Genomic DNA, 25,966 nt, shown 5'->3' on the forward strand with positions numbered 1-25,966 from the left:
CAGGCGGATAGTCCGCTCCTCCATCGACAGGTCCCGCAGGACTAAACGTTGTCGCAGCGCTATAAAGGAGAGAACGTGCCTAGCCATACCCGTCCCCCTTCCGTCTTCCGGGCCCCGGAATTCCCTGGCGATCTCCTGGGTGAAGGTCTGGAGCTGCGCCGCCAGATAATACTTTTCAAAGTCCGGCACAGCGAGCCCCCCCTCGTCTTTCGGCCTCATCAAGGTGTTGAGGGCTACCCGCCGTCGGCCCGATCCCCAGAGGAATCCGACCACCATAGAGCGCAACTGACGAAACGTGGCCGGCGGGACCCAGATCGGTAGAGTCCGGAAGTAGTATAATAACCGGGGAAGCGCCACCATTTTGAGCAGGGCGATACGTCCCGCTACCGAAAGCGGCAGCGTGGCCCAAAAGTCCATGCAACCTCGAAGTGCTCGAATGCAGCGGGCAATGTTCCCATCTAGGAGGTCGGGTTGGTCGTGGTAGACAATTACCCCAAGGTACTTAAAGCAGTCGGGCTCCCATCTAATTTCCCTACTTAACGTGGGGGCGGGGGTACCCCTGCGTACCGGAAAAAGACAGGTCTTGGCCCAATTCACTCGGAGGCCCGAAACCTCTCCGAACTCCGTGAGCGCCAACTCCGCTCCGCGTAAAGCGTCGATCGGGTCCTCTAGGAAGAGCAACAGGTCGTCCGCATATAGCGAGACGTAATGCGGGCCCGTAGACGACCACAAGCCCGTATAGTGGGCTCCCGATCGAAGGTGCAGTGCCAGCGGCTCGACCGCCAGCGCAAAAAGAAGGGGGGACAATGAGCACCCTTGCCGCGTGCCTCGTTCTACCTGATACCGCGATGAAATCAATGGGCCCGCTCGGACCCTGGCCGAAGCAGAGGCATATAGAACCGCGGTCCATCCAACAAATCCCTCCCCGAGGCCGAATCTCCGTAACACCGTGCAGAGGTAGTCCCACTCCAGGCTATCAAATGCCTTCTCTAGGTCCACCGACAAGACAACCGGGGACGGGGCATCCACAAATGGTTCCCCTAGCAATCGGAACAACCTACGAATATTCATAGTCGTGTTCCGCCGCGGGATGAAACCGGCCTGATCCTCATGCACCAGGGAACTCATGTGTCCCAGCAACCTCGATGCCAAGATGCTGCTCAGAATTTTGTAGTCCACTGTCAGCATCGACAGGGGACAGTAGGATCCCGGGTCTGATGAGTCCCGGCCCGGCTTGAGGAGAGGAACCACCAACGCCTCACGCATCGAGCTCGGGAGTCGCCCCAGCCTCTTCGCCTCCTTGTAGACCACCAATAATCGAGAGGCCAGGAGGTCAGCGTAAGCTGCATAGAACTCCACTGGTAAGCCATCCAGGCCCGGGGTCTTGTTTCTCGCCATTCGTTTAATGGCCCCGCGGATCTCCCCTAATTCAATGTCGGATCCCAGGGTTTTCGCCACGTCCTGCTCCACTGTGCGGAGCTCTAGTGGGCGAAGATAATCATCAAGTCGGACAGGGTCGCGCGCGGAGCGGCTGCGGTATAAACATTCATAGTAATGCCGGAAGCAACTAAGAATCTCCGGTTGGGTGCATACCTCGGTTCCGTCCGTCCCACGCATACTTGTCGTCGTTTGGGACTGGCGCGTAGGGTTGGCCAACCACGCCAACAACGCACTCGACCTGTCACCCTCCGCGATGGAACGAACCGTATAGGCCTTGTAATCAAAACAGCGGAGCCGTTCGACCTCTGCCGCTACTTTTTCCCTCGCCTCCGCCGTTCGTGCTTGCAATTCCGGGTGTCCGGGGCGGCGAATTTCAAGCTCGCGGAGTTCCCGGTCCGCTGTGTCTAATTCAGCCAGGATGACACGCCTCATGCCCACCTTCTTAGAGATACAGTACCCCCTCACCACTACCTTAAAAGCATCCCATTCTAATGCCCTAGTACTCGCGGAGCCGCCGTTGGATGCAAAATAATCCGATATTCTCTCCCCCAGATCCGCTTTGAAGACACTGTCCTCGAGGATCTCGGGTCGCAATTTCCAGGTGGGCACCGCCGGTGCCCCGGGAAACCAGCGAAGGTCCAGCAGGAGGGGGTTATGGTCCGAGATGGTCCTAGCTAAGTACTCCGATCGGACCGCTGCCGAAACCAGTTCGGGCGATCCAAGAAAGCCATCCAGTCTGACATGTAACTCGTGGAGTCTCGAAAAATATGAATAATCCCTGGACGCGGGGTGATGCGCCCTCCAAATGTCCGTCAAACCCCAACAGGTTTGCCAATCCTGACGACCCTTAGCCGTGCGACGGACCGGGGAATCGGGAAGCGGGGGATGCGAGCGGTCTATGTCCACATCCACTACGGAGTTAAAGTCCCCCCCAAGCAGGAGGGGCCCGGAGAAGAAGTGGGCCAACGAGCCCGATAACCTGGAAAGGAAGGCAGTCTGGTCCACATTAGGAGCATATACACAGCAAACGTTCAGGTCCCTCCCCCCTAGAGTGCCCGAGATGGCCACGAAACGCCCCTCTGGATCTAACACTGTCCTCGTGACTTGGAAGGGGACCCCTGCCCTGATCCATATTAGCGCCCCCCTGGCATAAGCGGAGTACGACGTGGAAAAGACCTGCCCCCGCCATCTACGCTGAAGCGCCGCCCCTTCCGCCTTGTTCAGATGAGTTTCCTGCAGCAGCGCCATTTGCACCCCCCTACGCACTAAATAAGCGTGGACCTTGTGGCGCCTGGACATAGTGTGGAGCCCCCTTACGTTCCAAGTAATACATTTCAAGTTTGCAACATCAGCCATTGTCCCAGATTGTTCTTGCACAGTCCCCCCATCCAGGTCCCCACAAAGAAAAGACATCAATCCTCCCAGCGCTGATGGCGGCCATTTTCCCCAACCAAAACCAACCGACCCAACAACAAGCCAAACCCCCACCCACCCACCCCAGGACAGGACCCAAACTGCACCACCTAGATCCCATCCAAACCTCGTCTTTCATCAACCCAAGAACCCCCACTAATCCTACGGTCGCCACCGTCGGAAGGCCTTATGGGCCAGGTGCGGGCTGGGCGGAGGCAGTGGGCCCTCGTCGCTCAGGCCACCAGGACTATAACAAGCCCCAAACAGTGCCACAAACTTCTCGGGGCATCAGCAGAAGCCCCCCAACCCCATTCCCTTTTTTTTTGTCAGCCTTAAAGGACGGCAACCGCCTCCCCCCTGCCGGGCCCCCACCCAAAACAAGTCAGCATACCCCGTTACCCTTGTCCATCCAAAAGGTCCTCCACCGATTTCGGAGTGATCACCGGTGTATGGGTGCTATCGGCCACTGAGTCCTCCGAGTCCGATGGTGCTCCCTCTGCACCCGGGTTTTCTTCCTCCTCGATGGCTTCATCCCGTGCCCCCGACAACTCCGACAGTACTTCCAGCACTCCCCTCCGCTCCGATGACGTCTCCACCGTTGAGGGCCCTCCTGTGCGGCCGCGGCGATTTCTGACCCTCTTGGATCGCCGCCTTTGTTCCGGCTCGTCCGCTTGTTGGTACGAGGAGCCAAAGCCATCTTTTCCTGTCCTGTAGAGCTCGAGCCAGACACAGACATCCTCCGGGGTGTCGAAGAACTGGGTTTTGTCATCGACAATGATGCGGAGCCTTGCAGGGTAGAGGAGTGAATACTGAATGCCCTCGCTCCTGAGCTCGCGCTTAACCGCTAGGAAGGAGAACCGCTTGCGTTGAGTCTCGTAGGTGTAATCTGGGAAGATGTTCACCTGACTGTTCGCTACCTTGAACGGGCCATTGTGTCTGGCTGCATTGAGGATTAAGTCCCTGTCTCGAAAATGCAGCAGCCGCGCTACCACCGGTCTCGGGGTGCGTCCCTGTTGTAGGGGCCGTGCTGGGACTCTGTGGGCACGCTCCAAAGTGTAGAAGGAGGACAGTCCTTCCGGGACCACCGTGTCCCGGAGCCAGGTCTCCAAGTATGTGACCATGTCGCCATCCTCGATCTTTTCCGGCAGACCCACCACTCGGATGTTGTTCCTTCTGTTGCGGCCTTCTGCATCCTCCGCCCTTTGCTCCAGGGTCGCAATTCGGGATAGGGCGTCCTTCATCGTCGCAGCCAAGGTTCGCTGCGCCGGCTCCAAAGTTTTCACCGTGCTCTCCACCTCCTTGACCCGGCCTGAGAGTTTTCCATGGTCTGCTCTTAGGAGGCCCAGGCTCGTCGCCACCTGAGCAATGTCCTGTTGGAGGGCCGATCTCGTGGTCTCTATCGCCTCTAGGACACGGTCGAACTGGTGTTGCATCGGCGCGCCACCAGAACTTTTGGGGTCCCCGTGCTCCTCTTTGTCCTGGGCTTCAGAGTCCGAGGCGGTCTGGGTGGATCCCTTGGCTCCTCTAGGCTTCCCCATGCCTCCAGGGGCACTCTGCGAGGGTCCCGGAGTAGGCGTCTCCACGTGCAGGTGTCGACCACGACCTTCCCGGGCACTTGTCCTCAATTCGGGTGCGGGCGACCTCCTTCTCCAGGGCCTGAGGAGACTCCGTCGCTTCGGCTCACGCCAACGCCATGGCGTCCGGGGGCACCGATGAGGGGGCGGAGACAACCGTCGTCGGGTCGGGCAGGCCCGCTCACCCACTATGGCCCCGGGGCGAGGGCCACCAACCCCCTCGGATGATCAGTGGCGCCAGAGTGTCGTGCCTCCCATGGAAGTGCACTGGCCAGGATGGCGAAGCTAGTTGCGGAGTCGTGAGGCGGGCCACCGCTTGAATCACAGGGCGTCCGTTCCCGGTGCCCTCTATAGCGTGGGCATCCGCCCGTCCATCCAACCGAGTGCAAATCCGTTGCAAAAAGTCCAATCCAGTAATTGTCCAGTGCCCGGGACAGCCGGGGATGGCGAAGTCGGGAGCTAGTCGCTGCCCGCGCCACCTTTCCAAGTCAATGGGTTCGACCCGGGGGACAAAGGGGTCCGGGCGCCATGTTGGGTCTCACTCCGCAACTCCGCAAACTTCGGTTTTACTCCGGGGCAATCCTCGTCCGAGCTCCACTAGGGGTCCCGGCAGGTCATCGTCAGCACGCTCAGCAGAATGCGGGGTCTGGGGCGCCCCGCAGCCTCCGATTTTCAGGATAATCCCGGGCTTAGTCCCGGAGCCGAGCTCTCAGGCGACCATCGCCATCGGCGCCCAAGCCACGCCCCGTCATTAACTCTATGTAGTAGGCATTTTTATCCTACCAGAATCATTTCCTTGAACCATTCCGAATGTTGGCAGGGCTACTGGTGACTTTTAAAGTTTCAACAAACAGTTTAATGAACGCTGTTGCACCACCTAGTCTGGTGTGCAGTCACCTCTGTGTAGCTTGATATGTCAAAGGGATCAGAGAGGCTGAAACTAGAAATTGGTTGCCACAATGCCCCCTGTTTGGAGACCATATTCGGGTCCAGAAATGCGGGAGAGATGGACAGGACCATAAGATAGATAGGATGTCACGACCTCCCTGTCCACATGACCAACATTTTCAATCAGGGCTTTAAATTAACTAAGTGTAGTCTGTTTTCCCGTATGAGTTCTAAGTTCTCCAGCTGTCGCAGTTGTGTATAGTAAATCAATAATGGAGCAATATAACCTGAATTCTCCCCATAACCCTAAATTGACCCCGTATTTAGAGATTAGTCTTCATCGGGTATATTTTAGGACATAACAGTGGGAAGCCATGCTGGACTTCACACAGTGAAATGGTTGATAGTATCGCCACATTTGCAATGAGTCAAGTCTGAACAAACGTTTTTCTGAAGCTTCATTTTACAGGGTCCCCACTATGACGGACACCTCCTTATATCATGTATCGGATGTAAAGACTGAGTGGAACACGTTTCTAGACTTCTCAAGCTGTCCCGTGGAGTAGCTTGAATCCTCTGAGCATTTATTTTGCTTCTCAAGTGTCCTTCAAAAAATCAGGACATTTTGCATTCAGTAACATTTCAGTGCGTGCAATGAGTCATCCCATTCAAAAGCAGAAGATGTATGGTTGGCCACCCTAGTTGCACAGTCTGCACTACCTGTGCCTGGACCTTTACCCTGCTCCATCCAACCTGTGACGACACCTACTTTCGGTTCTAACCAGTGTCTGTACATACTGTCTGCCTACACTCATTAGTGAATTCATCCGTACTCGCGTTTGCTTTGATGCACCTTCTCGCTGCTGCAGCATCCTGTGATTTCACCATTTGTGTCCATCCACCTGAGATGTACTTTATACTTTGTGCATGTTTGCATCGACCTCTGACTGCACCTAGGTATACTCCCCCCCCCCCCATCCACTTGTCTCGGCACACTCTGTCAGCCTGAAGCGCATGTGCCTGCATCTCTATCAGCGTTCTACCACAGTTATCACAGATGCAGGCACAGGTGCATCAAAGCAGGCAATAAATATTTTCTGCTCCGGGCTGTCAGTGTCTGAAGATACTGGCGAACACTCCATAGTTTTTTTGAACTCCAGTCGAATCTGTGCTTGAGCAGATCATGTTAGCAATTATACTGTTGCAAAATCCCTTGGTTGTTATTTACAAATGCCTAAGTATCATGCAATAATACCCGACTAGACCAGTGGTAATTGATCTTTTGACTCCTGAAGATGCCAACTTAATCATTATTAGAATCTGGGGGGGGCTCCTCACTAAGTCCTTACTGGAAGTTAGCGACCCCCGGCCTAGGCAATTTTGATTAATTGAACCACAATCCATACACAGACGATAAAATATTTTATTAAATTCACAAACCAATGTAACAAAGAAAATCGAAATATTCATGGGAAGGTAGAAGCTTTTCTAGATATAATTAAGTCCACCCATTCTCCACATTAAATTCTGTTTGATACACTTGCACCTCTTCCATGAATCAATCTGGGTTTACAAGCTTAATTTTTAGTCAGCAATTTTCAATTTTTTCACCAATACAGAACTTTTAATATTTCTCTATTTACAGTTAGATTCGTTATTTATATACACTATATTAATCACACCATATTAATCTGTTAATATTTAACTTTTTAAGTAGTCGCGGACCACCTGAGTAGGCTTTGCAGACCCTTAATGGTCTCTGGACCATAGTTTAGGAACCACAACCATTTTAGACTCCACCATATCTCCCCTTTCCAGGTCTGGCGATATAGGGGCATGAGTGTCTTTTCTCTAGCTGTGCATTCCCTAATGGAGCAAACTGAAGGAGCACTGGAGCTTATAGCTTTGACTATATGATGATATGTAGTAGCTGAAATTGTAGGTGAGGTGTTCACTCCCTTCCTTACTGATGAAAATGACATAATTGTACCCAGGACGGTGTGGGCAAGCAGTGATGCCACTTGAGTCTAAGGGGGGCCCCCCTGACACTCCGATCTGCACCATTTGTTGAACTTGAGTTGGTAATTGGTTGGTGGCCTCATAATGTAGTTGGAAGGCAAGGGAGATTAGTGGGAGATGCTAACAATGATTGAGTTGTCTGAACTAAAAAGGGGGAGCTAACCAAATGGATCATTCGAGCAAGGAGTTGAAGCACTGGAGCCACAGTCACAGCCTGAAGAGGCAGACGTTTGTGCTAAAAGCATCGAGCATGCAAAAACCGTGGCTGATGGCGTATACAAAGTACTTTGCTTTATGGAGAGACATCCCTAGAAGTCAGTAGAAAATGGTGACTGCAGCTGCAAGATTAGATTCAGCGCTGTAAAACTGGATTGGGGGCCTGGAAAAATGAGCCACAGATGTGAGGATGGCACAATGGACCTTCACTTTATTGCAGCTGCAAACCAGAGTGGAAACCGTTTAACGATGACAGCATTACTGGGGAATAGGCAATATTTGAGTATGTGCTTCTGAATTACTAGAGGATGGCAAATACTTTGTTCAAAAAATTTCATTCGTACTGAAATGAAGCTGGGCTGGCAAAGGAGTAGTGAAAGAGTCCCAAGCCTTTAAACTAGAGCACTCTACAGATGGCCCAAAGCTGGGATGAAGGGCCATCACCATAGACGTACTGAAGGATTCTGAACTTGGAATCAGGGTGTTAATGGTGGCTAAGAATGCCAGAACATAGTGTAATGACAAGTGACTGCTGTTTTCCCTCATTAGAGTTTTTATAAAAGGGAAAATAACAGTTTATCATATGAAAGGACTTTACTTTTCAAGGCATTCCGATTTCAGAAGTTCAGGAGGCATAACCTACTTGGAGAGTGAGAATCGTCCTGTTCTCTTTAGTGTAGATGAGAGTGCAAGACTGGCAAATGGTAACAAGGCTGGGACATGGCATTCATAGAATTGGATTCAGTGATTAGGAGTGGGCCGCATGCTATATTGTGAGACAATGAACACTAGAGCAGTGTTTGGTGGCATGGGGATGATAGAAAGGCTGCTTGGTAAGTCATCTGATGGAACAACAGAAGGACCAGCTTGAGGACCATGCCCTTAAGTCTGCATATTGCAAGTACAACCCATCACCTTCCCAAACAACTTGCCCACATACTCAGCACCCCATTGTTGTAGGGGAGGTGTAGATTACTTTTTATTTTTCCTATAGAATATATCAAATATTTGTACAGACTATTGTTGTAGAACTAGCGCAAGTACACAAAAAAAGTGTGCTATACGGACTAGTGTTTCTCTTGTCCCAACTCTTCTAATTTTTTTGTTCATTTTCTTTTCAGTCTGTCAATCTGAACTAAGGTTTATTTTGCTTAACTGTAGTTTATTGAATCTTTATCATTATTGATTTGTGCATCACATTGGTTTCTCCTTAATGTATGCTGATATAGCTTTTGTATACTGTCTAACACATTGTCATCTTTTGGGTTTTAGGTGTGTGTGTGTGTGTGTGTGTGTGCGTCTTCAACCCCAACCCACCCTGTGAAAATGACTAGATTAGGATTTCTACGTCTCTCCTATGAGAAACAGGACACCCTCCTCAAGCTCCTCATCCTGTCTATGGCAGCAGTACTATGTAAGTATTATGAATTGATTTCCTAATTTTAACCTGAAGTTCTGCATGTATGTTTATTGGGGAGTTAGTTCTGGAATTTGAAGACTTGGTTTCACAACGTGGTAGCAGTTTGGGAATTATGTGTATTTATTTTAGGGGTAACAGAAGAGTGCTGGGAGATGACCCCTCTTTTCGCCGTTTGATTTAAAGGCAGTGATGAAGGGATTTCCAAATTTGCACTTATGAGTGTTTCATTTAGTTTTATGGTTCTGAAGAACTAAAAGTAACGAAGGTCTTAGATTAACGAGAAACTTTGCACTGGAGATTGGGCAAACCATTTGCACAGAAGTTCACACAATGTTTCTCTTCTTGTTAAATCCATTCCCAACTCCATTAAGTTCTTAGTGGCAAATGAAGTAGGGTCATAATGCACTGAAATATTGGGAGTCACAGCTTATTGGCTCTTGATGTTTGCAAATAGTGAAAATTGTGTATATCTTTTATCTGGCGGAGTGCAGGAAACATAGATGGGGTTGTTCCATCAAGAGTACTGTGCTCGTTTTTTTTCCCTTTTCTCCTGATATTTATTAGCCCTTGAATTGGTGTTCCCAAGTCCGAAGACGAAAAGCTATACATTAGAGAAGTTTTTCAGAGAAATGCTGTAAAGGCAATCTACTTAACAAATTGCAGTTTAGAGATGTCTGGTCGCACAGAAAATTGCTGTTAGTTGTAATCATTAAACAGAGGTGGAGGAAAGTGGGTTTCTGCTGCAGTAACCACCCCCTCCCCCACACACTTGTGCCAGACTACTGGTGCACTTTTTTTTGGTGAGCCCTGGATCCCTGCCTATCAGGTTCCCAGGGTCTGTGTTCTTTTCCTAAAACTAACCCAATTAACATCTCTGGACACGTCAGCCTCTGGTAATTGGTAATCACAGGTACCCAGGGCATTTTGACCGGGAATGTCTCTAAGGGCTTCAGCACTTATTGTGCCACCCTTAGAGGCCTGGTACCCTGCCACTCACACACTGCCTTTGCAGGCTGCTTGTCTTGGTGCAGAACAAATTGAAGAGTCGGCCTAGCCCATATCCCTGTGCCATGCCCACAAACCACTGCCCTGGCATACATCATTCACTCCTCTAGCTGGGTGCCCTATACCAGTGCTGAGGGTACGGGTGCATGAGCCCTGTCCCACTACAGTGCCCAAGTCCATTGCTGGGCACTGTAAGTGCAATGCTACCATTAAGAGTATAGGGTGCTCGGAGTTTTTCATTACGAACTCCACAGCACCATAATGTCTGCACTGAAGACTGGGAAGTTTGGTATCAAACTTCTCAGCACATTAAACCCACACTGGTGCCAGTTTGTGATTTAATGTAAAATGCACAACATTGGGCATCTTAGAGATGCCCCTGAAACTCGACCAACTCCTAGTGACCTGACTGAGTGGCTGCTTCGGCTGCCATCACCAGACATGTTTCTGGACCCCTGGGTCGAGAGCTTGCTGCTCTCAGGGGCCTGAAACAAGGCACATCCTGGGACGAGGTGCCAAGCCTCCTCCCTCAGGATGGGCAGGGTTCTACGAAGGAGAAGCTTCAAAGGCATGCCGCCTTTGTGAGCCTCTTCAGACCATTTGCTGCTTTCAGCAACTGGTCCCCACTGGTTCTACCCCCCACTTTGGGCGGGAGAACCGGCAGGAAGAACACATGAGGAAAGGAGGTGTGCCCACCTCTGCCAACTCCACCCCTCAGGTGGGGGAGGCGAGGTGAAGCACAACCTAGAGTCCCCACAATCTTGAGGATGGGGGACTCAGCCAACCATGGACAGGCTCCTGCCTCCCTCCCACTTGTGAGTGGCAGAATAGGGGGTGTACCCACCCCAGGGAAGGAAACCATTGGTCCCTGCCCTTTAACTACCTGTAACACCCCTAAATTTAGTATTTAGGGGGCACACTGAATCTTCCTTCCAGAGATCCAGCCTACCTACAAGAAGAAAAGGACGAAGAGCTGTGCAGGGCTAACAAGAGGACGACGCCCTCTGGCATGGCCCCAGACCTACAGGCCTGTCTCCCCTTGAACCTGCTCCTGCCAAATCCTGGCGTGTCCAGCAGCCAGCAACCTCACAAACCTAGGAGGACCTGCCTGCCTTCATCTTCCAGACTGTTTCTCCTATGAACACTGGACGTGTTTAAACTGCAGCTTCTGGTGCTAGCCAGAAACCGCAAATCCAGCCCACTCTGCATCGGCCAAACCCGGTCTGAGCTTGAGTGGAAAAACATCACGAGGAGGTCCCCCACGGCGATCCTGACCCGAGATCCGGCGACCCCTGACCTGCCTCAAGCCTCCTGACGACACCTGCAGCCTCAATCCAGAGGACCCCTCCCCCCCCCCTCTACCACGACCAGAGTGGGTAAGAAAATCCAACGTCCCAAGGCACCCCTGCACCCGACCCTCCCTACGGCCTTGTGTGCCCAAACCAACGGTGCCTAACCAACCCTCAACATCCCAACTTATCCCTTGAAGTGGTGGTCGCACCTGGAAGATCCTCATCCCCGAGCCCCCAGTGTTTTTTTTTTTTGTCCCGGAGGTTCTCCATTGGAAACAACAGAGCACCCAACCTCAAACCTGCACCCGGCCGCCCTAGTGCTGCTGAAGGTGCATCTTTGATGCTGCTTTGGTCCCCAACTTGCCCTGAGCTAAACCCTCAGAACTTTGCTCCCACAACCTTGTGGCCTTCTTGCCAGCAGCCACCAACGGGAGACCCCCCCCTATCCCCCTTTAGATAACATTGGGCCTCAATACTCTGCACTCGGCTGCCCGAGTGCAGCTGAGGGTGCAAAAACAGTGCATCACTGACCCTGGGAGACCCCTGAGTCTAACCCCAGTACCTAAACTGCCACAGACCTTTACTTATTGGCAAACCTATAACCTGTTTTCTCTCCATAGGATAACATTTACAATTGTCCCTCCAAAAAACAACTAAGTGTGGAGTTTTGAAAATTAAAGATATTCTTTAAAAACCGTACAAATAACCAAAACGCATTTTCTCACCTGTTTGCCGGATATGTCCAAGTGCTGAATCTAGGCACCCAGCGCTGAGTTAGAAAAAGTAACGTAAAAGTAACTTACCTGCAATTTATGGAAAAAGCCTATTTATTTCAGTGTACTATTTGCTAAGTGTTGTATACTACTGCCCCCTGCAAGTCAAACAAAGTACAATTTCTATTGCCTTCTCAAACTGTTCTATATCCAGTAACTTATTACTGAAAAGTATTTAATGCTTACCTGTACCAGGCTTGCTTGGTTCTAAAAATAAACTGTATATTTTTATACAACAAGAATTGGCCTAGAGTTCAGTTCTTGAGTGTGTGAATTCATTTGCTGCCTGAGTGTGTACATCAAATGTTTAACACTGTCCTCTGATACTGCCTTACTGCTCGACCAAGCTCCTACTATTCGCGAGTAAGGTTCTATCTAACTTTAACTTCTGCCTACCTCTGGGGACACTTGGACTCTATACACACTATAACTCATTTTGATGTAGTGTATATATAGAGCCATTTTCTTACACGAGGGCATTGATACCAGTAAATATATCCAAAAAAGAGAGAAAAACTATAGAAAAGTATTAATTTGAATATTAACATTATCTAGTTAGTGGTTTTGCATTTAAAGTAGATAAGTTGTAGATCGCAATCTGGTAAAGGGGGAGGAGCTAGCACTTGATGGGTTATTAAGAGAATATTTGTCTAAGTAAATGTTGTTTAAATTTAGATTTGAAGATCTACAATGTGGGTCTAGTTTTGTTTCAACGGAAAGCCAGGATTGATTGGGTATATGCAGAGATCATTTCTAGATTGCAATCCGGTGAAGAAGATGATGATGATTGCTTTTGGTGGGTTTATGTCAGTGTATTTTTCTGGTTAAGTAGGTGTTTATTTAGATTTTTTTTAAGGTTTAATCAACTAGTGTGTAGTGCAAGCCTTCTATCAATAAGAAGGGCATTCTATATTTTGGGTGCCTTTCCTGTAAAACATTGATTCATTCTAGTTTTCTTTTTAAAAACTTGATGATTTGAGAAGGAGTTTGATTCTTAAGTTTGGTTTGTTCCCTATAGCTCCAATTTTTAGGTCTCTGCCTGCGATGGCTGGGCTTGCGCAGTCTTGCTGGCGAGATTTAATAAGATAGAGGAGAACATCACTAGCGAGGTTAAGCCCAGCCCCTCTTCTCCATTGGCTGGCCTCCTAAATGGTGGCCAGCCATTGGAGAAGAGGTCCTAGTGACGTTCTTCTTTCTATCTAAGCCCCGTCCTTTTTAGACTGGGGGGCGTGTTTTTGACTGTTTACTTTTTTGATTTTTTTTTGTTGTAAATTTATTTTTACAGACGCTTGTTATTTCAGTGGCCAGTGCTTTCTTGCAGCTTGTTTCTTTGTCTGGTCTACTACAGGGCTGACGTCCGTAAGCCCAGGGCGCGTGCTCGGGCGGGGCTTAGGTGTTCCTGGGGCTGACGTTGAGGTGGAAGCAGACTTGGGAGGTTTGAGCTCCGGGCAGAGTTCAGCCTATAGAGCGGCTCTGGGTACGGTGGAGGCCCGGCCATGGCGGAGAGCGCGATCACCGCCCGTGGAGCTCTGGTGAGAATGGGAGGGGAGCGGGTGGGAGTAACCGTACCCAAGGACGGGTGACTGTGATACTACTGACAGTTCGAACGCAGGCTGGTGAACCTGCGGACGGGGCAGGAGCTCAGCGCCGTGCTTCAAGGAGGGACGTTCGTTTAGAAAAGGAGCTCTGAGAGTTCACCCGAGCACTCTTCCAGCTCCTAAAGAGAGGGAACACTGGCGAATCCAAAGTTGTGTCGGTGTGACGGGGAGAGAGCCCAGGCTTCATCAGGACAAGGTGGCCGGTGACCAGTTTATGCTCCTGGCCTCAGGCTGGAGAGGGTTTCCATTATCTCTGAGACTGTGGTTGTTAGAGGTTGTCACTGCGAGGCGGTAAGCACCGTTGGGCAGGTGGTTGTGTTAGTGTTGAAGCATTGCTGGTTGTAAGATGTTTTGTGAAGTCGATCACCGCAGCAGGGCGGGGTAATAACAGCAGGCGATAATGACGGTAGGGCAGATGTTGGGCGTGTCATGACGAGAGTAACTGATGTGTGGACATAAGTCGCCATATGGGATGTGTAGGCTGCCCGGAAGTACCCACTGTTCGCGGGGTGACGATAACGTGAAAAGTAATTCATTGGTTCATGTGTACGTCGGTTTTTGAAAGTCAAATAAAGGAAGATGAGGCTAATATTAGGAGATGGATCAGCAGGCTTATGTTGTGTGGGAGTCTTATTGGAGGAAAGAGCTGGATCTCACGAGGCCGAAATCGCGGTTTGATTTTCTTTGCACGTGCAGGTCCTGCTTGGAAAGTGGCCACACCTGTGGCAGAACGTGCGCTGTACTAGAGCCTATATATAACTTGTGGACGATATTCTGATACAATTATCCCTCTGCACGTATGCGTATGTTACGAGGTACTCATTACCATATATTAAACCAATATAATGATTTATACATAGTACTGCATAGGTAGAATGTGGCGTTGAGGTCTTTCCTTAAATCTGGCCATGATCCACTGAATTCTCACCATATTTGGATTTTCAGAAAACGGGCTATCCACTTTAAATTCGGATAAATGCAGTTAGGGTGATAGCCGTACTTGTGACAATCAGCACTGGTATCGACCAGAACTCTAGAATTTAATTTGTCCGTATTCCAATTTGCTTGAAGGCTAAGCAACCCACCCGGAGTTGGTATTTTATGTGCATTTGCACAGTGCCTCATACTCCCTGCGAGGCGCAAAACACTTGTGGAAAGGTAGCGTGATCTAAATGCTCTTGTGTTTTGTTGTTGCGCCTTGGTTCCGTTTAAGTGACGGTCATAGAGCGGGTAATAAAGCATTAGATCTTATTGTATCGGTTAATAATGCGTGTGTTCCTTTTGGCCTGCGTGGGAGTTGCTATGGTGTATGTATCGCACACTGCTCATATGGTGTCGCAGCAAACGCGCAGTTGCCTTTTAGGCATACAAAGTCACCTGAAACGAGCATGAGCTGTCTTTCCATAGTGGAAAATTATTATAACCCCACCTCATTCCTCCTCACTTCATATGGATGGTTCAATCTTGGGTTTGTTTAAAGTTAAGTGTTATGCATATTTTTAGGACATGTGGTGAGTGGTGCGCGTGTTCTTAATGTTACTTGAGATCACTGCAAAAATATTTATCTGCTTGCGACACCAGTTACTATGCAGTACTATGATTTAATGACAAGACAGGTGGCTAGCACAGTCTTAACTCAAAACACAGAAGCACTGATGATCTCCAAACAAAACCATATGGCTGTGTGTGTCTCGGTGTGTGTGTGTGTGTGTGTGTGTGTGTGTGTGCGCAAATGCAATAGGTCTCGGATTTGCGAGAGATAAGCTATTGGCATTGTAAATGACAATGCCATTTATTTATCCAACCAACACATACATAAAAAGTTTGTCATTTACAATGCCAATAGCTCTAACTTTTGCAAAGGCTAGACCGTTACATTGTAAATGCTTGTTATGAGAGGTGAGTGGGCTAAAGTGATAGAAGGGCGAAGTAGAAAGGTGGTGTTCGCAGTTCAGGTTAACTGTTTTATGTCAGAAAGGAAGTTTTATAGTTAAACTGAGCTTTGAGGGCTAGCCAGTTTAAAAAATTTAAGGGCAGGAGTACTGTTCCCTCTCGTGCGCACCGCTCCTGACCTCAGCGCGCACCACCGCGAGTGGAGCGCGCACACGGTCAGGACGTCTCGCCGCCGGCCGCTTTGAAAGAAGCGAGCGGCGCGAATGAAGCGGAGCATGTAGGTAAGGAGGCGGGGGGAGAGCTTGTGGTGCTATGAGGGAGTGCGGGGCAGACTCTGGCCTTTTAGTATTGATGTTAATCAGAGCCCCTTCACGGGCTCCGATTAACAGCAATACTTAAACAAAAGGCCAGAGTCTGCCCCGCGCTTTCCTAACAAAAGCGTAGACAGTTTCCAAACACAGCGTGTGTTTGGAAACTGTCTACGCTTTTGTTAGGAAAGCGCGGGGCAGACTCTGGCCTTTTGTTTAAGAATTGCTGTTAATCGGAGCCCGTGATGGGGCTCTGATTAACATCAATACTTAAGCAAAAGGCCAGAGTGGCTGGGGAAACAAGCGGAACAGGAGGCAAAAGGGGCAAAAAAACAGGGAAAAACCTAAGTGGGACAGACGGCAGAAGGGCACCAAAAACAAGAGAAAAACGAGTGGAACACAGGACAGAAAGGGACAAAACGAGTGGGGCAGAAGTGCACCAAAAACGAGAGAAAAACGAGTGGAACACAGGACAGAAAGGGACAAAACGAGTGGGACAGAGGGCAGAAGGGCACCAAAAACGAGAAAAACGAGTGGAACACATGACAGAAAGGGACAGAAGGGCACCAAAAGCGAGTGGGAGAGAGGGCAGAAAGGCACAAAAAACGAGTGGGACTCAGGGCAGGAGGGCACCATAAACGAGTTGGACAGAGGGCAGAAGCGCACCAAAAGCGAGTGGGACAGAGGACTGGAGGGCACCAAAAACGAGTGGGACAGAGGGCACCAAAAACGAGTGGGGCAGGAGGGCACCAAAAGCGAGTGGGGCAGAGGGCAGAAGGGCACCAAAAGCGAGTGGGCAGAGGGCAGAAGGGCACCAAAAGCGAGTGGGACAGAGGGCAGAAGGACACCAAAAGCGAGTGGGACAGAGGGCAGAAAGGCACAAAAAACGAGTGGGACAGAGGGCAGGAGGGCACCAGAAATGAGTGGCATTTGGCGCCGCAGACACACGAGGTTCGGTTCCTGGCGCACATAGCCATGGTTGCAGCGCACATAGACCCTCCACTGCCGCACACAGAGGAAAAAAATTAGAGGGCACATTGGGCAGGAGTATGTTTATCAACTTCTGTTTTTCACCCAAGTGGTCATTCTGGTTGCACAGTGGAAAGCGGCTTTCATAGAGGCAAGGACTCAATTAGATAGTCTGGTTAGAACAGGCTTCTCCAATGAGTAACTCGTGAGCAACTGGTAGTTCTCTTGTGAGCATCCCAGCCTGCTAAATTAGAAGCTTTTGCTAGGTTGAATTACTATATGTATCCCATAGTTGTAAAGCTTAAATTTAAGATGGAAATATGTGTATTTTCAGAACTCATAATCTGATGTTTGGAGAAGAATGGATGGATTTCCAATATACATTTAAAGCTAATATTTAGGTCCTAATTCATAATGTGTTGTTGAGAACTATTCCTACCTTAGTTCCAAGGGCATTGCAGCCATAACTGTAATTTTTTAACTATTTTGAGGCAAATCAGTTTTGACAATGCTGCAAACTCTGTATAATCCAGTGAGGTGACCGCTGTTGGTAATTTTTCATTGGCCACTTAAGTAATCTTATCTGACGTGGCCACTATTGCCACACTAAATTAGTAGCTCATTTTGATAGTCATTAGATATAAGTAGCTCTTATTACAGAAAACGTTGGGTACACCTGGGTTAGAAGGTAATTTCCTTATTCAGTATATCACGAGGGCCTGCACGGGATTTTCAAATCTTTTTTGGGAATGAAGAGCATGAAGTTTAAAAACTGTTTCAGTTGGAATTTGGGGCAAGCCAAGTGATTTTTGATTTGACAGTTTTAGGAAAAACGTAATTGTTGTGAAGTTTAATCAATCATCCTTGCAGGAGGACCTTGGAGATGTTTTGTGACTATAAAATAAATGCATGATTTTTTTTTCTTTTTGCTGAGTTTGAGTTACATCTGTGGCATAAGCTTATGTCCGAGATGCATTGGACATGTGCATCTGTGTTTCCTGCAGTATCTGTCAGGGCTACATTTACGTGCTGTCCGCTGACTGGTGGAAGTAGATGGCCACTTTAGAGAATATTTTCCCTGGTGACTTAAAAACAGTGAAGGTGCAATGACTTGCCTCTGTGAGTCACATGAAGTCATAAGTTGGTGTTGATAGTGAATCACCGGTCTTGATACATTGACCTCTCATGGCAAAAGTAGGCTAATACCAATTCAAAACCGTGATTTAGATAACCATTCTGTTTTTGAACGCAGAAATAATTTTTTAGCTGATAGTCTTGAATGTAGCTTATATGTTAATAAGTACCAGTATGCAGTGCTTACCTTCATCAAGGAATTGAAGTGAGTGATCAAAAACTTTAGAATAACCATTTCAGGACTTTGTTCTACATCCATTTGTCTGATTTTCCAATGTGAAAGTCTCCAGATGTTTGGCCTCGCTCTTTTCCGTTAATGGATAGGTCGTTTTCAAGGTTATTCAGGGCTGCATTGGGTTTCTTTTCCAAAGATGACTGACCAGGGCCTTCTTTGGGAGAATCGTTGAAATCCGTGGAACCCTAGAGGAACTAATGATAACCAGCTGTAGGGTCCTGGGCATGCTCCTCAGCAATGCATTTTAGAGCAAGGTGATGGGTTGGTGTTGAAGACAATAAGTCTTCAGTCCTGTTCTGAAACAGAACCGCAACTGGACCGTGGAGAAGAGGTAAAATTCCTTGAGAGATGAGGGTAGCGAGTAAAAGAAAGATGGGCGGAGCAGAAATCTGTTATCTGATTGCCTGAAGTTTATGAATAAAATGTTTGGTGAGCGCTTTACAATCTGATATTGTAAAGGGATTCGTTATTTTGCCTTTTGATTGGTTCTTAACCATTTTAAACACATTTCTGGTCTGGTTATTACACTCTCTAGTTGGTGGCAGAAAAAAAGTAAATTGTACCTGGAACAGCAGTGTTCCTTTTGCTCTGTATAGAGGAGAGGTTGGAGGGAGATGGTAAATGTATCCATTGCCTTTTGTGTGCCTTAACGGATTTCCTTTGTGTGTCAATTTCTGTATAAAACTGTGAGCAGTTGTTTTGAAGTTTTATGAATGTATTTTACAGGGACAATTCTGTAGAAAACCTAATTTTTCATTTTACACTGGCAGTTGTGTGGAAAGGTCAGACAATGGGGGTCTACTGTTGATTATAGAAGTAATCATAAAGTCTAATAATGTGAGTCAGTATTGTTTAAATCCTGAATTGTAGTAGGTACCTTCTTTTAGTAGGCATGGTTAGGGAGAGGTTTTGTAGAGGATAAAGAATTGATCAGACTAGTCAGTAAAGATCAAATTATACATAGCTCTTTGTCTTTGGCTGTCACCAGGTTATGGGTGGCACCCTTTATGTGGGTGGATAAAATGCAATGCTGCAAGCAGTTGTTTTCCTAGATGGAGACTTTGACTTGTGAAGCATGAATGTTTTCGGCGACTTTAAAAGCAGGTTAATGTCTCGGAGCAGGATATTGTTGCTGAAAGATAAATTGGGTTGTCATGAAAGCCGTAAGTTTTCAAGAACACATTATTTCGAGAAAAAAGGTATGGTAGGGGAGTTGGTGTATGGCTTTGGATGGGATGGGATGTTGGAGCCAATGTCCACAGTAAGGATGTTCAAAGTTATAGTGGCGAAAGTATTAGCCAGGAAGCAGGAGAGGGATTCTACGTAAATTAATGCTAGTCCCTTCTCATTTTCTCAGTTTTATCAAAGTTGTACATATGCAGTTTGTTGGCAGTAAGCGGTCAGAAAAGGGATTTTGAGAATGGGAGAATTTTGTGTCTGTATGTGTAAGTAGGTCATTTTATTGTTCAAGGGCATAGCAGCGATTGCTGTGCCCATAGCAGTAGCAGACTGACACAGTGCCTATAACATCTAGTGTGTCGCCTGATGGGGAGGTTACTTAGATTGTTTAAACATATCACTATAATGTTTGCCCAGTTACATATAGGGCTGAAGATATTAGCGATGAGCTAAGCAACCTGGTCGGAAGTTTAGTGGTGTAAACATTGGTCAAAGAATTATTCATAGTGAAAGTGAGTGGATGACTGTATCTTTTGAGAGATCACTAAGGGAACTGTTGTGATTGTGTTCCTTCTGTTGTAGTTTTTGTAGTTACATGGATTTTGTGAGATTTTTTATTTTGTGTTTCAGGAGACATGGTTCGATATGGCCTTTCTCTTAATAATGAATTTTCATGATAGTATTTTTACATGAGGTGTGATATCCAAAAGAAAAGCGCTGATGTCATGATGTGCTGTGTAAGCGAGATGGGACATCTGTTAAATAGGAGAGGTGCGATTATAGTGTGTGTGTATGTATATATGTATATGCATATATGTTTGTGATGTATGTATATATATAATATAATAGAATATATTCTTGATTATATATTCAGGTCCCAAAGGCGAGACCTATTGGCTATGCCAATGCTTGTTTACGTATTATTTTGATTACTAGATGTTGCCAGACAGTAAAAGCAGTAAAGTGAGACATCACAGAATGAGCCAGGACGTTCCCAGCAAAGTATTATAAAGTATTAGATTTTAAAACGTTTTGTACTTGCCAAAAACAATAAAAAAAAAAATAATAATAATCCTTGCCCCATCTTTGTTGCTGCCTGTGCCGTATTTTCAAGTAATATGTGCAGGCCTCTCCGCCAACGTGTTAGTAACTGATAATGGAAAGGTTCACTGAAGGAGTTTGCAATACTTCTTAAATCATAACATAAGCCAGAAATATGAAAAGGTAAGGATTACAAAAATGCAGCAAAAAAACGCAATTGTTCGAAGTACAATTTCGTTATTGTGCAGCAAAATGTCCTAATCCATGCTGCAATATCCCTGGCGGTTTGGAGATAAACAGACATTTTTAACATGCTGTGCCCAGTATCTGGAATGCTCATTGAGTCCAACAAAGGTCCGACTCTTACAGATGTTCCGGTGCGCTTCTTGCCTGCCTACGTTCTTATTCAGCTATTTTTCATGATTAGTCTGGCGTTGTTCTGTAAGAAAGGGTGTTGGACACTCAACCTAGAGGCATCGGATAAAAAGTCATCACCCCCAATATTGTCAAAGTAATATTGTCACATATCACGTTAGTGTGAACTGAAAGCACTAGTAGTTGCCTCTTCACGAGTGGTCCAAGAGAAGACCAGATTGTTGATATACTCTGCGCTTACCCTAGAAATGTCTATGGATGACACACAAATTTTAACAAGAGGGGGGAGAGAGAGAGAGTCAGTGGATTCAGTCTCCCGAGTCATGTACATAAACAAAGTGGAATCCACTCAAGTGATAGTGATCCCTAGAGTGATGGGGAACACACAGTGTTGTTAAAATGCCCCTCACACACCAACAGGCCCCTTGGTGTCATGCTTCATCATCGGGGCCTTCGCACCCCTCTACGGGATGCGGCGTGCTACGACTCGCGAATACGCAGGAGCACTTGAAGTGAACTATGTGTGGGGGTGTGTGTTATATACCAAGATGTGAGTGAGGTGAGGTGAAAAAAGTGGATAAAAAATACCTGGCACGTGGGAAGAAAAAAACTTTATTAAATCCCCGGCTGGTATTGTTAAAATTAAAAGTGCAAGGCGTGGTTTCAAAAAGATACGTGTTAGGGTATCAAACCACTGTGTTAAAAGTCAACATGTTTCGGAGGTCAAAGCCCCCTTCTTCAGGACAAGGGTGAAAAGCACTTATCCTCGCCTTACTCACATGTAAGATGTAAAAGTGAAGCATAAAAATTACCACAATGTGTAATGTTCCTCACTATGTTTTTTATGTAAGTGAGTGTCGTTGCGCCCAGTTGGCGTAAGAACCTGTGAAAACAAAATCATAGATAAACATACAGGTCTCAAAATCACTGTTTTTAAGGAGAAGAATAATGCTTCTCTAGTGAAAACATCAGGTAGGACCCAAAAAATGATTGGAACCTGAAACAAAAATAAGGAAAAAGGACACTACAAACATACACACACGCAAACCAACACAGCTCTCTGCTCAGATGGAATGAGAGCAGAGCAGTAAGGACAAAGAGATCTTACTTTAAGTTCCCAAATACAGGACTTCATGAGCCTTTAAACGTATATTGGGGAATCCTTCCTTTCTAATCAGAAACCTAAGGGATCAATATTAGGGTTTTAGTAGAGGAATATAATCAGCAGAGTGCTGAAGCCAAAAAAGGTACAGGTTTTCTCATGGTCTTATAACTCACGGTTACAGCAACAGCTAATCGCCTGCCTTCCCTCAACGCGGCTCCGATGAAGTGAGCTGCCAGAGGGCTAGGGCCCTTTTATATGCTTGCCTGTGGGTAATTAGTGGGAATTGATTGAATAATGCAAGCCGGTGTATGCCCAAATACGGAGAGAAATCTCCTCGCGTCCGGTAAAGACGCTAGCGATGTGCGCTGATCTCCCGCGCATGCGCATAGCAATGCCAGCTGGACGCATGCGCGACTCAGTCAGCAAACGCGCCTGCGCAGACGGAGACGCTTCGTGAACTGCACGAAGCTGCCGATGCCGAACTAAATGCCTGGTACAGAGTGGCAATCGGGATAGGAAAGTCCCGGGGACATGAATCCAAGTGCCCAGGATGCACTGGTAGGGCACAAAGGTGATTATAGGTCTGAGCCCCGATGTTGAAATAGAATAAAGTAGTAAACCAGGTGAATTGTGGAGATGTGCCTATAGTTATGACAGGCTACTCTCACGGATAAGGGGAGTAAATAATGAATGAATCAGAGGGAGTAACACATACCACATTCTGCTGATGAATAGACCCCTACAATAACAGTAACAAGCATGAGACCATACGTGTACTGAAAACGTTTTCACCTAAGGAGGTTCCAAGGAATGGAATCATTCAGTCCAGTGGTGTCGGTTCCCAACCGGAACACCCACCGTTGTTCTTTTTCAAGGAGACCAATCTCTGAGGGCAATTGTTCAATTATTGTCCACTGCAACTCATTCACACAGTGTTGACTTTCAATGTAATGGGTTGACATTTTAGTAGTTTGTTTTCTACACCTGATGTTACTCTTGTGTTCGTTCAGCCTGACCCTGACAGGTCTGGTGGTCATGCCCACATATTCCGTTCCACATGGGCAGGTGATTAAGTAAACTACATTTTTACTATTACAGTTAGTAAAAGCTCGCTGTTCCCATGTAGTCCCATTGGAAAAAGTGAGCGTCTGTGTCTTTTTGGTGAGGTGGCAGTTATTGCAGTTGCCACATGGGTAATGCCCATGTATGCCTTGTAACCTCGTCTGATCATTGACAGGAGGAGGAGGTCGAGTGTGAACGAGCATATCCCTCAAATTCCTACCCCTTCTGTGTGCAAAGAGAGGTTTATCCAAAGTTAAGCCACCGCTTGTTAAAGTGCGCCAGTGTTTGTGGACCAACTTCGTCACTTGGTTGCTGACTGGACTGTATGTGGTGACACAGACAGTCCTGTTTGCGGCATCCTCCCTACGTGGGTTGTCCTCCAACAGGGCATCTCGGTTGTTGTTTCTTGCTCTGATAGAGGCTTTGCGGATCACAGTTTCCGGATACTTTCTCTGTCTAAGTTTTTCACTCAGATCCTTGGCTTGGGTCTTGTATCTGGCCACATCAGTACAGTTCTGCCGTAGGCGTAAGAACTGCCCATAAGGAAGGTTCTCTCTCAGATGACGAGGGTGAAAGCTGTCAAATCTGAGGAGACAATTCTTAGCCGTGGGTTTGAAGTGTGTTTCTGTTTTCAGTATGCCGGCTTCATGGTAGATATTTAAATCCAAGAACACCATGTTGGTATTCGATGCCTGGAAGGTGAATTTCAAAAAGGCATTCTGATTGTTGAGCCAATCAATGAAATCAGTTATCATGGTCGCATCTCCATCCCAGATAACCAGGATATCATCTATATACCTACGCCACATGCGAATCCTCGCCCTGTGGGGGTTATTGGGGGGCAAGATTTTCGTGGATTCCAAGTGATGGACATATAGTCCAGCCAAGCTCGGGGCAAAAGTACTGCCCATACTGGTCCCATGCTTCTGCCAGAAAAGGGTGCCCTCATACTCAAAAAAGTTCTTAGTGAGTGCCAGGGATATGCACTCCATCACTACATTACGTGGGGTGTGATATTCCCAGTTGGTAGAGTACAATACCTCTTCAATGATTTGGATGGTTTCATCATGGGGGAGACTCGTATAGAGGCTCTCCACGTCCAGGCTTAACAGCATCTGGGAAGTTGGATCAAAGGGCTGATCATTGAGCAGTTGTAATACTGCTTTAGTGTCTCGTAAATAGGTGTCCGTCGCCTGTACAAGGGGTCTCAAGAAAGCATCCGCAAACTTGGATAAAGGTTCCAGGATAGATGAAATTCCCGAAACAATGGGGCGACCGGGTGGGTTCGCCAGATTCTTGTGTACCTTCGGGATGGTATAAAAGTAAGGGGTGCGAGGGTTCCTCTGGGTCAGAAACTCGGACTCCTTTTTTGTAATCCAGTCATGTGTGAGCGCCTCTTCCACCATACCACCTATGTGAACTCTTAGAGGTTCAGTGGGATCCTCCGTCAGGATCTGGTAGTTCCTATTGTCTGACAGAAGCCGCCTGCATTCTTGGTCATAGGCTGCAGTTGTTTGAATCACCACTGCGCCCCCCTTATCCGCTGGCTTTATAATCAGGTTTTTATTCATCCTTAGTTCCTTAATGGCCTCATTTTCTGTTCTGCTCATATTCTGAAAAACCCTCTGTCTGGTTTCTAGTCCTTTTAGTTCCAGCATCATTGCTTTTTCGAAGGCCAATACTTCCACAGGGAGTTGATTATCCAGTGGAGTAAATGTAGATTTGGGTTTTAGACCAGTATCGGAAGTCTCTGTTGGTAGATCCTTATCTTTAAAGAATGCCCGTAGTTTTATAGTTCTTATGAACTCCTGCATTTCCTTATGTAGTAGGAAAATGTCTGGTCTATTGGTGGGAACATAACCCAGGCCTTTATTCAGTACCTCTTTTTGTAAATCTGTCAGGGGCCACGGGGTTATGTTGATGACTAAGTCCCCCTGTGGCTTGTTGACGCCTGATTGGCTGCCATGCTCCTGGTTACGACCCGAGGGTCTGCCTCCTCTGTGGGCTGCCAATTCACATTGTTGCCCTTCTTGTTCCGCCCTCTGCGGGATCCCTGGCCCCAGGATAAAAAAGGTTGTTGATTTTGGGGTGCACCGGTTTGCTCTGGGACCCATTGGGGGTACATTGGTCCCATTTGGGGTGGCCCAAACTGATACTGCGGGTATTGGAAAGGAGGTTGATAAGGGTTATATTGTGGGCCTTGGAAACCACGCCAGCCTCTCTGACGTGGGAACTGGGCTCTTTGTTGACGAAAGCCGCCTCTTTGTTTTCTCTGTTGAAAGCCATTCGATTTGTTGCTAGAATTACTGCCATCCGAGTTAACACTATCCGTATCACTCGTATTGTCCTTCATGACATAATCTGCACGAGTATATGGGTAGGCTCTCTCAGGGGTAAAGCGGTCTTTGTCTTTTTTTAGTTTGTTGAATTTGCTTTGTTTCAAGCCCGCCTCAAAGTCTTTCATCTGTTGGTTCAGTTCCTCTAAACCCTTTTTGAGATCCGCTGGCGAGATAAAAGCCTTAAGCTGTACTTCAAGTCTTTGGATCTCTACTTTTAGTTCAACTGATTTCCTTGCTGCTGTCTGGACTATAAGTACTAACCAGTCCCTGGTGCAATGCCAAGAGATAAGTGACCATGCCTTCTTAAAAACAAGGTCATCTTGGAAGATAAATGGTTCAGTTTTGACCAGTAGACCTTGTGGGGCCATCTTATTTCTCAGGTATTCTCTCATCAGTAAGCCATGGAGGGCTGTCCTGATTTGAATCTTGCGGGTGTTCATTAGTTCATCCCAATCAGCTACAGCGGGCCCTGGATCACTACTACTAAGGCCTTCAAAGGGTTTATCATCTGCGAGAATGCGGTCAATATCATCTTCTGTAAAAGTCAGTCCGTGTTCATCCTCCATGTTGGCAGATGAGGAGGACAGGAAGGTATTTGAAAGGTAAGTTGGTCGCGTGTGAAAACTTAGCGTGTAGGTCCAAAAGGGAAAGGGGACTCCCACAGCTGTACGCTGTCTATAAACAAATT

The 25,966-nt window shown here is 47.4% G+C and overlaps 1 protein-coding gene across 2 annotated transcripts in view; it reads left to right on the forward strand.

Annotated features, from left to right (window-relative positions):
- LOC147732864 (dolichyl-diphosphooligosaccharide--protein glycosyltransferase subunit STT3A) overlaps positions 1-25,966 on the forward strand; it is a 163,708-nt gene that overhangs the window by 14,968 nt on the left and 122,774 nt on the right. The window contains exon 2 of one of the 2 annotated variants that reach the window (XM_086957405.1): positions 8,823-8,964. In XM_086957405.1, coding sequence (XP_086813531.1) covers positions 8,877-8,964 — 88 coding nt within the window. In that variant the 5' untranslated portion in view covers positions 8,823-8,876. The remainder of the gene's footprint in view (positions 1-8,822; positions 8,965-25,966) is intronic. The other variant, XM_086957406.1, reaches the window with a different exon arrangement.

Source organism: Lissotriton vulgaris, chromosome 2_1 (genome assembly GCF_964263255.1).
Source record: "Lissotriton vulgaris chromosome 2_1, aLisVul1.2, whole genome shotgun sequence".
NCBI classification, from domain to species: Eukaryota; Metazoa; Chordata; class Amphibia; order Caudata; family Salamandridae; genus Lissotriton; species Lissotriton vulgaris.